At 36.5% G+C, this 15,866-nt stretch overlaps 1 protein-coding gene across 1 annotated transcript in view; it reads left to right on the top strand.

The window, feature by feature from the left end:
* Window positions 1-3,142, top strand: part of ptpn20 (protein tyrosine phosphatase non-receptor type 20) — a 34,570-nt gene extending 31,428 nt beyond the window's left edge. The window contains 3 exon segments of the mRNA XM_053620178.1: window positions 288-503; window positions 1,828-1,890; window positions 2,217-3,142. Coding sequence (XP_053476153.1) covers window positions 288-503; window positions 1,828-1,890; window positions 2,217-2,312 — 375 coding nt within the window. The 3' untranslated portion in view covers window positions 2,313-3,142.
* The last annotated feature ends 12,724 nt before the right edge of the window (window positions 3,143-15,866 follow it).

The following is a 15,866-nucleotide window of genomic DNA, read 5'->3' as shown; positions in this document are numbered from 1 at the left end:
CTTACTTGCTGTTATTTTTGTTGGTTTTCAGTTTGCATGTCCAGACTGCTCAACTTAGTGCTGATTCTCCTCATGCTGTTCCTGTAGGAAGTGTATAGTTATCCCTTCGGTCCTTTACAGTCTCTCTTTTACACTTTCATACCATTTGTACTTTGTAGTCAATCACAGAGAGACATTCATTTGTTGTTAGTGTGCAAAATATTAGGCCCAATAATTCATCCTATAGTAAATGTCTATATGGAATGACAACAAATCCCCACCCTGTTATACCCTGTGCTCAATTCTAGACTGGAGCCACACATTTTGTGAAGCACCTGAAGTTCACCACATGGCCTGACCACAGCACGCCTAGCTCTTCCAAGCAACTAGTGCACTTTATCCGATACATGCGTGCAGTACACTTGAACGGGCCCATCACAGTACACTGCAGCGCAGGCATAGGCCGGGCCGGCGTCCTCATCTGCACTGATGTCATCCTCGGCCTCATAGAGCGGGACCTCACTGTGAGTATATGTGGTACATGTTTTCCATGAGGTATCTGTTTTTCCATGGATATATTTATCAGGTGATTCACACAGTATAGTAATGAGGAAAAAATATAGATACTGAACAGTGCTATGGTAGTTAGAGTAATCAGCAAAATAAATGTGAACAGATTCATAACAATATATGCTGTAATAAGGGGTGGAATGTTACCGCAGTGGGTAGCATTCCTGCCTCGTATTTCCAGGGTCCTAGGTTTGATTCTGAGCTCGGGTTACTGTCTGTGCAGATTTTCGCATTATCTCCCCATGTCTGCATGGGTTTCCTCTTGGCTTTCCATTTTCCTCTTACTGTCCAAAACAAATACATACATCTGTAGGCAGATTGGCTATATTATGGATGATGTCCTGTGATGGACTGGCATCCTATCAACCATGTATTTTGCATTGCGCTCAGTATTACCAAGATGGACTCTGGATCCACAGTGATCTTGATGAGGAAAAAGAGGCTATTGAAGATTAATTAATTAATAAATGTTGTAATACAATGAAAAAATAATACATCTTTGCAAAAGAAAATACAAATTATCTAGTATTTCCTATTATAAGATTATAATAAACCAAATATAAGATAATTAATCAAATTAAGACTATAATTATTATTAAGATAAATTAAGATTATTATTACGAAATTCAAGCTTAAAATGCTTGAAAATCTGATATTCTAATGTCAGGTCTTTTTAGAAATAAATGTTTAAAATTAGCAAAATTATCTGGCAAAAGAACAAGACTATTTCAAGCTTGAAATGTGTAAAAATAAAATGTCTAGAAATAGGTTTAATAATCTTATATTTAGTTTACTGTAATCTTATAATAGGAAATACTCGATAAATTTGACTATATTCAAGATATTTTCCCTTGCTAAGACATTTTTGCTGTGTAAGTATAAAGGTGAGCAAAGAGGAAAATAAGATGATAGCAGTCCAAAATGCTTGACCATAGTATATTCATAAGGCATAAAGTTGAGTGCAAAGATCATATTAACAACAAGACACGTGTGTAACTAACTGGGGTAGAGTGTTAAGGAAAAGGACAATAGAGGTAAGTGAACAGAATGTAGCTATGATAGAGGTAGGAAAAAATAAATTAACAGACTGACAATAAATATTCTGACTTGGTAATTTGCAAAACGTTTGAAATTCACTTGGTCTCCCTAAAGCAAATTTTGTTCCTGTTTCTTTTAAGTTTTTTTTTTAACCATCAAATTTAATGAAGTATGATCTGGTTTCCTACTTGAACTGCTTATAACATACACCCACCTGCATTTGCTTAATCTGCCTCTCAGATTAATGTGAGTGAGATTGTGAAGGAGATGCGGCTCCAGCGCCATGGGATGATTCAAACCAAGGTCAGTAAGTCAAGCTGCTAGTTGTAAAGTGAAATGTATGCGACTTACTATTTAGGATTTCATAGCCCACACTAATTAGAGCGTTTACAGATCCGAACACTGCCAGATTCCCACCCATCCCTGATAACCACTAATGTATCATCTCTGATTTAAGCAGCCTATAATTAGCTGTCTCAGTGGAATGTCTCTCTGTTTCAGGAAGGGCATGTGTTTGCTTTTGTATACTTTGATATATGATTTACAGAAATTGATATGATAATTGCCCAGGCAGGGTTTCATTAATGAGACTGAGTTTATGGACTTACTGTTGTTCTTTCTGTTTCCAGGAACAGTACATCTTCTGTTACAAAGTGTGGCTGGACGTGTTGCAGAGCATCTCCCTTCTTCATGGCAACCAGTGGCAATCAGAAACCCCCTTGTGAACGAGTGAATGAGTTCTGGCTTTTTTCCACGTTAAGTTATTCCACAGTTTCCTCAGTGGGGCGACAGCTCTCATCTGTTTGAATGGTGTTGAAATACTGTTATAAGAAGTTAATCATGTGCACTGAGTTTGAGTTTCAGTGCTGTTCTGATCGTTTAGTATTAAATATATGGCACAGGAAGCACACTAGACATTTTCATCAACTGTGTTATGACCTCGTATGACTTGATTTATATCTTCACCTACCATGCATAACTCAAAGCACAGATTTCCTAGCCATCAAATGCGCTTTGCTATTTTGCCTTGAATGTGTAGTCAGGTACAGTCTACTGAATATATGGAAACGTGTCTTTTAATATGTATGTTTCATTAATTGTCATTATTGTTACTACTATTATTTAGACAAGATCAATGCTGCACAATATCATGACAACAGCAATATAAGCGAACAACCGACTGATATTTCATGTAGGATTTAAAAACAAAATTCAACTAGAAGTCATTATTATACTTTTCTTAGACATGACTTAATCATTTTAAAGAGCTATTTTTACTTTTAAGAGCTAAAAAAACATTGAGCAAAGTGCCTTTTAATTTGTCCTGTTGAGGAGCTTCCTCAGTTGTCTCTCTCACTGAAGTAAACTAATTTTGGCTGCAAGCTGCAAGCTGTCAGAAATCAAAAATCAAACTAACCCAAAGAAGAGTGGGTGAATACATGAAATTAGCAACTAGAACCTTCTTATTAGTATTTGTAGATTCCCAAACCTTAGCAGCAGGCATTAAATAATGCCATTAATTCCACATTTTCCCCTCATGATAATCTTTTTTACTGCATAGTTTCTTTTATTTCAGTTGTGTACTTATGATCGACTGAAGAAAAAGACAAAAGAAAGATGGTCATCTTTCCAGTTAAAATTTTTTGTTTGTTTTTTGGTCAGGACTATATTGAAAATAGGCTGTAAACTCATATATGAATCAGAATTAGGTAGAAACTTATGCTATTCTTTTTACACACACACACACACACACACACACACACACACACACACACACACACATACACACAGTAAAGTTTGAGTGACTTAAGGATATAGAATTATAAAATTAAGGATATATATTTCTGGGCTCTACCCTTTGCTTACACATATTAAGCATCAGATTTTTAGTATTCCACTTGTTTTAAACATCTCAAATCACATTGGCAAACTTTAAATGATTTATATAGAGCATGCTCCACATCGAAAACATGGAGTAGCAGTAGTAGTATGAAAACTGCCAATGTTCCAAAGAACATTTCCGATACAGTATATCACCAAATTAAAAAGGTAGACTTGTATGACAGAGATTTTTATTTATTCTTTAATGCTTAAGATTCCATGTTTCCTTGTCATTTTGTTAGAATCTAAAAATGCCTTGGTGAAACACGATTCATTCTACTCACCTGGTCAGCTGAAATATTTGTCAGTTGAAATGGAACTTATTTCCATGCTGTTACAGTAAATGAACACGTTGAAGCTGCTATTTATCCAATATCATTTTGCTGCTTATGCTGTATTGCTATGATCTTTTTTTTATGATTATTCGTGGTGTGTAGAGATGTGCTGCTGTTATTTGTTCACATTGTAGATATACAGTATATTTGCAGTGTCTTTGGAATCTCTAGGGTGAATGTATTATATTTAGAAATGTTTAAATACCTAAGTAATCTGTTATTTTAGTTATTTTGCAAATACTAATAATAACACATTTATAAGTATACGTTTAAAATAGTTAATAAGTGGTTCTGATATGTGAATGTTTCAAGTTTAACAAAGTTCTTAGATTATTCTGTAGAGCAGATTGATATAAGACACAACTTCGACAGATATCTGTGTCTGCTGATTTCCTCACATGGTTGCAGGTCCTGCTACGGTTTCACCGTTTCTGATGCATTTAAGGGGTGAAACATAAACAGGATTTGCCAGTCAAAGACACGGCACATGAAGAAGGGTCCTCATGTTCAACTTTTACTGCTGAATAAATACAGCCTCTCCCATGGATCATAGTGACAGGATGGAAAGCCAGAGACTGTTGTGTTCAGGAGTGGGAAAAACCAGGCCCTATTATTCTTTCAGTTGTGGTAGTGAATTTTCCTTAAGGGAATGTGCAGGTTTCTTACACCACCAAGGAAAAATAATCTGTATTTTTACCTGGAGTAGGAAATAATAATGCTTTGGATTAGAGTCTATGTTTGTGTGTATTGCTCTAGTTTATTGCCTATGTTCAAGCTGTCAGATTTTTAGTAGCCCATCTGGAATGCATTAACACCTCTGTTTCCATTAAAACAAAGTCTACATGATCTCAATAAGTTTGTACCAAGAAGACCACTGTAAAACTAATACCAGGGATATTGCTTAAAAGCATTTAGTTCATCTAATTTATAATTAGAGTGCTACAAATCTACAATTAATCCCCAATTTCTAACATAATATTTTTTTAAAAAAAGGCTACTATAAAAAGGAACTGAGCACATCCTATATTCACCCGCAGAGGAAAAGGAAAGTTCATCTTCTGCTGTTACTAAAGACAAGGTACACTCTCATTTCACTGTGAAATATAGAGGAATAGGTGTACTGAAGTGGTAAAGTCATTTGAAACAGTACATTTTTGGGGGTGGGGGGGGGCAGTAATTTTACAAGCCATGGAAAGTGTAGAAATGATCTCACAGCCTCCTTGTAAATCCACCAACCGCTGGGTTCACTACGTTGTGCAGACATGACTTTTTCTGGTGCAAATGTAAAAATAGAAACCAAATAATGGGCTTATACCTGACCATTCTAATTCTACTTTATGAATCACAATTAAAGTGGAGTTACTGCTTACAAAACAAGTACTAGCCACATTGCTGGTATAAATTTTTATTACCTCGTCCATTCAGTGGGCCAGAAAACTTGCTAGTCACCAATATGTTTATGAATCCATTAAAAATACCAGTTCAGTGTATTAACTGTTGTTTGTGGACCATGCAGGCATGTTGAAATCAGATGAGAACCATTTTCCCCCTAATGGCTTACCATTTGACTTTTGGGAAAAACTTGAGACCAATATGCTGAAAGCATGTGTCAGATACAAGCAGCTGGACCTTCACTTATGAAAACTTTACCTGGAGAGCATCAGAAAATGATGATGATGATGATGATGATGATGATGAGAGGGGCTAATGGAGGAAGCAGATGTGTGTGTTAGCCGGTTTCTTTCTCTCTGAGTGTGGGTTTTGTAGCTCTAGGGCATGTGATGACAGGAAGGCCAGTAGGATGGTGTTTCACCTGCACTGTCTCTACGTGTGTCCTGCTATTTATGACTGGCTCACAGAGATCATGTACAAACTTATCACTATGTCATCAAGAAAACATTTTATAATAGTAACCTCAGAGCATGTGTTAAAGTGAGCCAAGACAATCCTGAACTCCTTCCCTCACTTTCAGTAACTTGGAGAGGGTAAAATTATCTGAAGGTACCTGTGGTATGATGGACAGCAGGAACCAAACTCACAGTCACTGCTTCACAGAAACCAAACTTGTTTCACAGGACACAGCAAGAGCCAATCTTGTTTCAGCTTTTATACAACAGCACTGTTGATTTCTTGAATCAGAAGGTGTTGATTCATTTTCTATAATATAAATGACATATTTATGTTAATGAGCCTGTTTTAATGCATTATTTTTGCTATAGTAACTCATTCACAGGGACTTGTACTGTATGGCAGACACTCCACATAATTTAAGAATAAATAGATTAAGGAAACATTGTTATTTAACAAAGAAAACTGCATAATCATTCATATAATGGAGCTTAAGGAGATGTATTTAACCTTCATGGGAGGAGTCTCAGGTGCTAGTGCATTGCAACAGTCAGTAAGTTTTCCACCACAGGAGAGTTTGCATGACAGTGGAGTTTCCAATTTCTGGTTTCTCAGTAACACTACAAACTGGGCTTTTTTTGTCTTATACACACACACACACACACACACACACACACACACACACACACACACACACACAAGTGCATCTCAAAAAATTTGAATATCGTGGAAAAGTACATTTTTTCCTGTAGTTGAATTAAAAAAGTGGGATTTTCATAAATTCTAGATTCATTACACATAAAGTGAAATATTTCAAGCCTTTTTTTTGTTTGTTTTAATCTTGATAATTACAGCTTACACCTCATGGAAATCAAAAATCTAGTATCTCAAAATATTTGAATAAAGAATTTATAATACAGAAATGTCGATCTTCTGAAAAGTATGTTAATTTACTTGGTCGGGGCTTTTGCATGAATTCCTGCATCTATGCGGCATGGCATGGAGGCAATCAGCCTCAGTGTTATGGAAGCCCAGGTTGCTTTGATAGCGGCTTTCAGCTCGTCTGTATTGTTGGACCTGGTGTCTCTCATCTTCCTCTCATCTTTTCTTTGTTAAAAAACTCACAGCTTCATTATTAGTAGACAGACTCCATAATTCACATGCGTGCAGTCTCTCTCTCTCTCTCTCTCTCTCTCTCTCTCTCTCTCTCATATGCTCACTCACTCACATATATATATATATATATATATATAGTACACACAGTACTGTGCAAAAGTTTTAGGCACATGCAAAGCAATGCTGTAGAGCAAAGATGCCTTCAAAATAATGAAATTAAATGTTTCTACATTAAAAAAAATACAGTAAAGAGCAGTAAACAGTAGTAAATGAAACAAAGTGAATATTTTGGTGTGACAAAAAATAAATAAATAAAAATAGTAGTCTCCGGTACAATTTGTGCAGTTTTATAAGGTAATGTGAGTTTATTGAACATCTTGCAGAACCAGTCACGGTTCTTCTGGAGACTTTGACTGTCACACTTGCTTCTTATTTTTGCAGCAAAACCCAGCAGCCTTTATTGTGTTTTTTTTGTATGAAAAGTGTCTCTTACCACTTAATATGCTGCTTTCTTTACTGACATACAAACATTTTTCTGTAACATTTAATTTTGTGTTTGGGATAATAATGTTTGGGAATCTAAAATGTTTTTTGCACTGACTTGATAATGTAGAAGTCATAAAATAAAAAAATCTATAACAAAGTTTGTGTTTGGGCTGAAAGATATAATAATAATGTCAGGTCAAATCTTGGCTGCTTCCTTGTCAAGAAAGTGTTTAGATGAACATGCACACCTTTTATTCATGATGGTGATTCCACAGTCAAAACAAATGTAACACTGAATGGTAGCTATGTTAACAAGTCAAAGCATCCTAGGTTTGGAAAAGACCTCTGAACATATCAGCTCTAACCCTGTGGAAGTAATAGGCAATTATTCACTAATCAAAAGGTCTCTGTACTTGGTTAGCAACAAGCCTATGAATAAAGACTCTCAACATTTACCTCTGAAAGGTGGTCTGTTGAATATGAGACGACTGAAGACAAGTCCATCTGAGCCAGCATTGTGCAGCTGGCTGTGGTTCTGGTGTGTTTGTTGTTGATGTTGTCCTTTGTATGAATACACTCCTTCGGCGTCTCTCTGGTGATCGAGTAGTGACACACAGAAGAGCCATTCAGTGCAAGCCTGAAAAGAAATTAACTTAGGCTTTGCCAAATCACAGTAATGAGAAAGAGGCAAAAGGAAAGTCAAGAAAAGCCAATTATGATAGGCCAGTCTTGTAGGTTTGGTTGGGAATTTCCATACTAGAGCTGGAGATGGCTTTTATTCTCTGTCTTGCACTATACATTTAGTTGTGAATTTTACCCAAAGACCTCTTTGCTGGTTCAATAGTACATTGCAATGCAGAGTTTGAAGAACATGTTGCTTTCCTGAATGGTTTGTAAAAACAATAATGTTAAATATTATAATTCTTTGTCTATGGCTCTATCATGTCATGTATTGTATTCAAAGGTTTTCATCAATATATCTATAGTATATACTGCATACACTAATGAGCCAAAACATTATGACTACCTGCCTAATATGTTGTTGTTCCTCTGCATGTCACTAAAACTGGTCTGACTCGCTGAGGCATGGACTCTACAAGACCTCTAAAGGTGCCCTGTGGTACTGTATCTTTCATTAAGATGGTAGCAGCATATCCTTTAAGTTGTGAGGTGTGGTTGCTGAAGATTGGACTTCCCGCACATTACACAGATGCTAGATTTGACTGAGATCTGGGGAATTCTGAGTCCAGGTCAGCACCTTGAACTCTTTGCATGTTCCTTAAACCATTCCCAAACAATGTGTGCAGTGTGGAAGGATGCATTATCCATGCTCTGCAATGGTCTGCAATGATGTTTAGGTAGGTAGCATGTGTCAAACTGACATCCACTGACTTGTCTTCTTCCCACAGTGGATCCTGGTGCCATCACTTCCCCAGGTAAATGGCACACACGTACCCAGCCCCCCACTTGATGTGAAAGAAAATGAGACTCATCGGACAGACCACCTTCTTCCATTGCTCCAAGGTCCAGTTGTAGGCACTTTCAGTGAATGTTTTTCAATTTAACATGTGACACATTACTCCTATAACTATCATTATAATTTTCTGTGATATGTGCCACAGTAGACCTTCTGACAGTTCAAACAAGATGGAATAGCCTTCTTTCCCCTAATGCCTTGATAAACCTTAAGCACTCCAGGTTTGATACTGAGCCCAGGTTACTGTATATGTGATATTTCACATGCTCTCCCGAACACTGTGCGGGTTTCCTCTGAGTTCTCCAGTTTTCTCCCGTTTCCCAAAAACATGTCATTCAATGGATTGACTAAAGTGGTTACTGAAGTTGAATGAATGAATTTTCCAGTTACTACTGAGCTAATGGAACTTAGCTAAAGCTAACTGCCTTGTGTTAAGCCTCTGGTATACTTTGGTATACTGGTATACTTTTTTTAAGCATATGCTAGCGTATGCACACAGTCGTACACTTAGCCTTTCAAAGTATACTCCATTTGACATTCGACAGGTGGTCGACGTATGCGCGTTATGACAACTTGCACTATCCCTCCGGACCTATAAGAGTCAGTACAGAGCAGTAAAGCAGGTATTTTGGTGTGAAAGATGACAATGAAGAAGAATCACAACTGACAGAACAATGCTTAGGCAATCTCTCACCAAAATTAGCTCTCTAAGGCTAGAATTATACAAATGTGGGTACTTTCTAACCTGCACTCGTTTCTGTCTTTTCCATTTATTCCATTTTTTTCTTCGACTACCTTGAGAATTAATGGCCCTGGGTCACTGTTGCCATCTTATGGAACAAAAAAATAGTGCAAAAAAATCACTTTCACATATGCGGTTAGAAAAATCTGGCGGCACGCGTACAGTACGCACGTACTCTGCTGATGATGAAATTTGCATCACGCATATTGTACACTGTTCCTAGCGTATGCATAAAACGTGAAGTATACTTTAGGCTTAATATGGCATTCATGCTCACAGGTCATGCTCATGCGTTGCCCAAACAAAGATGTAGCATTTATGACTTGTTGCACCATCACCGAGCAACTCAATCCCCAATATAGCATGGCAAGTGATGCTAAGACTCCAAGTGAGAGAAGACAGACATGATTTGATGACTTCAGAGGTAAACTGAAGTGAACATTTGTGAGTCAGTTCTGATTTGCATCCTATTAAAGAGTTCAGTGGTCCTCCAAGGACGGGCGATGTCAATGAAATAATCAAATACAGATACTGAAAAGCACTTTCCAAGCACTTTCCAAACAGCCTCTTTTATGTCATTCAGCAAGAATCTGATCTAAAGACAAAGTGAATGTCTGTAGGGTGAATGGAGAATATTTTGACATTGGAGTTATGTTTCACTATTAACTTGCAGCCAAGGATGAGCCCAAGGTTGTGAAATGTGAAAGGCATTGCAGATGTGAGCCTTGGTTTGGAAAGTGATACAGTTAGCCGTTTGCATCTTGTGATATCATGTGTCCATTGACCACAAACCACTGTATTGTAGATATGTACTCTATCACCAAAGTCAGACCTTTCTTTCTTTCTTTTCTTTCTTATTTTTTAATGAAAGTTCTCAACTGGACAGACTGCCAACATTGCAATCTCTCTACCAGCCTCACATTGTGCCAGAATGAATAAAAACACCTCTTTGACAGCCTCCATCCCCCAAACCCAGTCACTCTGATGAAATAAAAACAAATGGAAGGGTTTTTTTTCACTCAAAAACAAATCATAAATTCAACAGGAGAAAGTGAATCATCTAGTTTCAGGCTCGTTGGCTGGGTCTCAAGTCTCAGCCCATCTTCCGAGCTCAAATTTTCCACGACATTAGAGCAATTATCATAAGTTCTTCCAGGGAGCGGGAGACATTGAATGAGTACCCATCATTAACATGACTGTGGGTTGGCGCTGTGTTCTCAAATGCGTGTCTGCAAAAATGAACACCTTTCTTTCAAAAAAGGTGCTGTTGTTCTTCTCAGCAACACTGTGTTACTTATTTAGATATTTCACCTCAGTTCAGACCTGTGAACTTTAAGTCCCTGTGTAGTGATCATTATGCTGATGTCATTTCCCACCACAACTCAGGCGAACGTTGGCTTACGTGTTTTGAGATGATTAATCCAAATCATATCTCATTGTTTTACAGAGCCAAGTTTAAACAATTTCACATCTGAAGTCAACAGAATCCACATGGTGCTTCCGTTTCTCAGACTGTTGTATATATTCAGGCAGTTGATCATTTTAATAGGGTATAACAAATAATAAATATGGTTTCAAAATAATAAATCAAAAGCTTTTGCAGAGTTTGCTGTATATAGGCAGACAAAAACCAAATACAGCTAGAATCATGTGATAGATAATAGTCATTAATAGTAAGGCTCAGGGAAGTGGTGACAACAGAATAAAATATAAACACAATGAAACATATTGCCAGATGAAGAAGGAAACAATTCCATACTTTAGAACACCAGTTGCAAGGTTCATCCAAAAACTATGCATAAGAAGTATTAGCCTGGGTTTGACTTTTATGAAGAAAACTTGGTGACAAGGTCCTAATTATTGTTTAATTGCTATGTGTTGAAAACAGGCTAGTTAATCAGGATGCTGTCTTCTATTTGTTAACTTCCGAGCCCAATCAAAGGTATAATTAACACCTGCTTTCAATTATATTATTGCAGTGTCAAGCTGGAGTTACAAATAGATAAATCATGTCTTGCATCACAGAAAATGTGCCCAAATTAGAAAACTATTATAGTGAAGTACCAGAAACTTAATCTACCCTATGAAGATCATTTATCTTCATCAAAGAGGGCTATCCTTGAGCAACTCAGCCGGGGCATGTAATTGAAAAATGCAGAGAAATGTGATTGTTAGCAGCGATAATAATTCATTATGCAGAGCACCAGGAACCAAGAGAGCCATTTGTTTTCATTAATGCAATTTTAAATTACGTCTGTGATTAAAATGTGACTTTGACAGCCAGAGGGGCTTTAATCAGGAAGACAGCCCTGATGAGACCTTTAATTCAGGTCACTTGTTTCCAGCATGTGAGCCATGTGAGAGATGCCTTTTACGTACCTCCTTCATTTTGTGCTTGATTTGCTTCTGAGCCATCCAAATTGATGGCCACAGCACAGTGAGCGCATCATTCTGGCTAGCAAAGACACAACAAGCTATCAGGAGTCACAAAGTCACCAAAATCACTTTGCTCTGAATTCAAAAAGCCAGACACAGACTCTCCATTCAGAATCCTAGTGACATTTGACAGAACAAAAGGGCAAAAGTAGGTCACTGTCATTCAGATAACATCAAATGACAGTGAGTTCTTGTTCCTTCACTTGTCACATGGCGCTGGAGCAGCAATACAAACAGCTCTGATGCTGAATGAGTGTTGATCCATCATGGCACAGTGGAAAGTGAGTAACTTTATCAGATGCGAACTGCCAAAGGTCATTTAATCATCAGGCCTATGTGAAAAATTCACTCCTGTCTTCATCCGAAAAAAGGACAAAAGCTCAATCTAATGGGATTTGCCTCGGTATGTGTGAGGGGATACAGTTACTGTAACAGTGTTCTTTAGGCGTGAAAAGACAAAATATTGTGTTTCTAATCCTAATCCTATGGTAAGAAATATGTTGAAAATACAGAGTTTTAGAAAGCCAAGTTTTTTCCTATATGCCACTTCATTTATTAAGCTGAAGGAAAGAAATGGAAATATGTCAAAGCCAAAATGCAAGAATCAAATCTCATTCATTATGCATTAGGAAAGTTTCTGTCAATCCTTAAGACAAAATCAATTGATTTAAATTGATGAAACGTTGCAAACATATATTTGCCATACAAATATGTGCTTATTAATGATTTAAAGCTAAAAGCACTTATTTGTATGATTAACTTCTGTTATGTAAAATGAGGTGCTCTTGAGTTCTTTTCATTTGCAACAGTAGCACGCCATATGGAATTCATTTGGGAAATACAGACAGATTCTCCTTTTTTTTTTTTGCAGACATGTCTGTGTATTTGGCATGCTCTGCACTGTGCCTCTTATCACCTGCTGTAATGTGCAGGTTCCTGAGGTGCTAAAGGCTCTTTGTTTGGGTCAAGAGAGAACATGCCTGCCAATGACATCATCCGTTACAAGAATGGAAACTCTGAGATAAAAAGGGGTTTTATATTTATTCATACTGTAAAAGGAACTGCAAAGATACAAGGGAAACACATATGATGACATGTTCTTAACCCGTTAGTATAACTTTAGAATGAGAAAATGTACCATGAGCTGTCAGTCTACCAGTAGGTGGCACAAATGGCTTCACTGATATCAGGTTTTTAAACTGAATTAAATAGCATTGAATTTAATATGTATAATATAATATTGTCATATAAAGACAAGATTGTATAAATTTTCTATACATTTAGGGAATTTTGGCCCTTTATGGGAGTTTTGATAAGGCATAAGGAAAAGCCTGTCATGTACGAATGAGAAAATCTCATAATCAGGTTTTTCAGAGCTTTAGGAATGATGTATTTATAGCATTATAGGAGAAGAGCTGTGCACTACATGCGCTAATCCCTGGTGTTTAAGATTTATAACTGGTGCGGTGAATAGGAAATGACTTACATCCTCTTCTTAAACGCAAAATCTACTTGGCCAGCACAACACACTGAGCACAAGGAGCAATGAGATCATGTTAAATAAAACTGGCTATTTGTTAATTGCAATTACTAATAAAGAGCCCATTATTCATGACATCTATTTTTATATATATGCCTCAGTGTTGTAACTGCATTGACAGCTTGTACCATGCATTTACAAGCATATGTTTCATGTTTTTTATTCAGCTGTAATGTTATACCATTGTTAAAAGAGACAGACACTATGGTACAAGAGCCTGTGTATCCTGATACAAAAGACACACAGTTCTTTCTCATACAAGCACTAACATCAGCTCAGATTACTACATTTCAACAGAGTTTAGAAAGAAAGCTCAGAAAAGGAGGTAAGACAGTCATAAAGCACGGTAACTTGGTAACAATGTATTCATAACATTTGTTAAATTTATCACCTTTTTGCCCAAAAACAATACAAATTTGAGCGTTAAGAAAGTGATGAGTGAAGGGCTAGTAATATTTTTCCACATATGGAAACTCAATAAATTTAAAATGGCCAAGATTATATTACCCAAAGTAAAGCAACAAGGAGAGGAAGATGAAAGTGAAAGGGTATTAATGATCAGATCTATCAATTTATTATTATTATTAGTAGTAGTAGTAGTAGTAGTAGTAGTAGTAGTAGTAGTATTGTTGTTGTTGTTGTCATTGTTGTTACTATTGTTACTGTTGTTGTTGTCATTGTTGTTGTTGTTGTTGTTATTGTTGTAGTGTCATGCATAATTATGTTATACTGCTAAGAATGCCTGTGCTGTGTAAAAACAGCCTTGACCACGACAAAATGGTTGAAGATGAATGAATGGATGAATGAATTACGTATCACTAAAATTAGAAATGCCAAAAAGTCTACCTGTAAAACTGAAGACTGAGCCATCCCAAACAGCAGGGATGACATGAAATACTGCTATAGGAAAATAGTAAGTATGCAGTTCCTGAGAGCATGAGTAAATGAAAGCCCCCCTGCCTTTTTACTGCTGCCATATAAGGTCACTGGCTTTGTGGTTCCACTGGGGTTCAAAGCCATGATTAATATCATGCAACAATGAGTGCTCACTCACACTCCCTTTTTGTGAAATATGAAATTCACAAGTCGTTAGGCAGCACTGAAATATTAAGTTTGCCACCTCCATGCATATAGCAATCCAAAAAGCAATGAGTTCATAAGTGATCTGCCATTCTCATATTCTCTCTCTCTCCCTCCCTCTCTCTCTCTCTCTCTCTCTCTCTCTCTCTCTCTCTCTCTCTCTATATATATATATATATATATATATATATATATATATATATATATATATATTCTTTCTTTTTTTTCCTGGGACATTTTCCAGGTCTTCACACACTTTGGTAATTGGCAAGAGTAAACAGCATGTGAGAATAGTGTCTGCACAGACATTTCCTGAGATTGCATTGCTTTAGCTAGAATGAAGAATTCTATAATACATAAAATGTTCAGAATTATATATATATATATATATATATATATATATATATATATATATATATATATATATATATATATATGGTTCATCATATTTTATCAAAATGAGAATTTACAGTTTAAATATATATTTTTAAATCGCTGGCAATCTTTTTCACCTCCAAAGATGTGTCACGCCTGAGAGATCTGCTAAAGTCTGCCTTTTAATTCTTCATTTTTGTTTCCAAAAGTTAAACATGGTTCAAGAAAACTCATTTGAATTATCCATTTTAAATGCGTAAGAATTAATCACACTGTAATTCAACACAGTACTCTAAATTGTATTCATTTCCATTTAAGCAAACTTTGGCCCAATTTCACTGGTAAAGATTGCTGATGTGCATTGTGAGCCTTTAGTTTTACCTACAGTGTGAGTCACACTGCATCGCTCAGCGGGTGAGTGTGACTAATTTGGTATAGAAAGCATTTATACATGGCAGGGCCTTTAGCAATTTATGTTCATGGGTTGCACAGCAGGGAGAAACAACAGGCTTTGTACACAGTAACATCTCGCTATGTCTTATTCAGCAGAGGCTGCAGTGTTAGAGACCTGACGCAGGTTAGCAAAAATAAACTGCAGCTGCGATAGTGGGAACGAGGCCCGTATTCTGTTCGCTTTACCCAAATCCCTAAAAAAAATCATCTAAAGAGGAAATGAGTGTTTAGTCCACAGTGAAAGCAGTTCATTGCTTTGTATAATTGCACAGTTATCACAATTACAAAAAAAAAAAAAGTTTATTTACACAATATTAACCTACACCTTAAAATGTTTGGATAAAATTAACCCAGGCTTTGGTTAGTGGGAGCACTATAAATGGAAATCGCCTGCTTTGAATGACCTGTCACTTTATTATTACTTTATTTTTATTTATTATTTATTATTATTCTTGTGTATGTCAGAATATTCATTCAATTTTCAAAGATTGGAGGAAAATCTACATAAAT

This window comes from Ictalurus furcatus, chromosome 3 (genome assembly GCF_023375685.1).
Source record: "Ictalurus furcatus strain D&B chromosome 3, Billie_1.0, whole genome shotgun sequence".
In the NCBI taxonomy this organism is placed as follows: Eukaryota; Metazoa; Chordata; class Actinopteri; order Siluriformes; family Ictaluridae; genus Ictalurus; species Ictalurus furcatus.
This window is presented reverse-complemented; position numbering and strand designations above follow the sequence as displayed.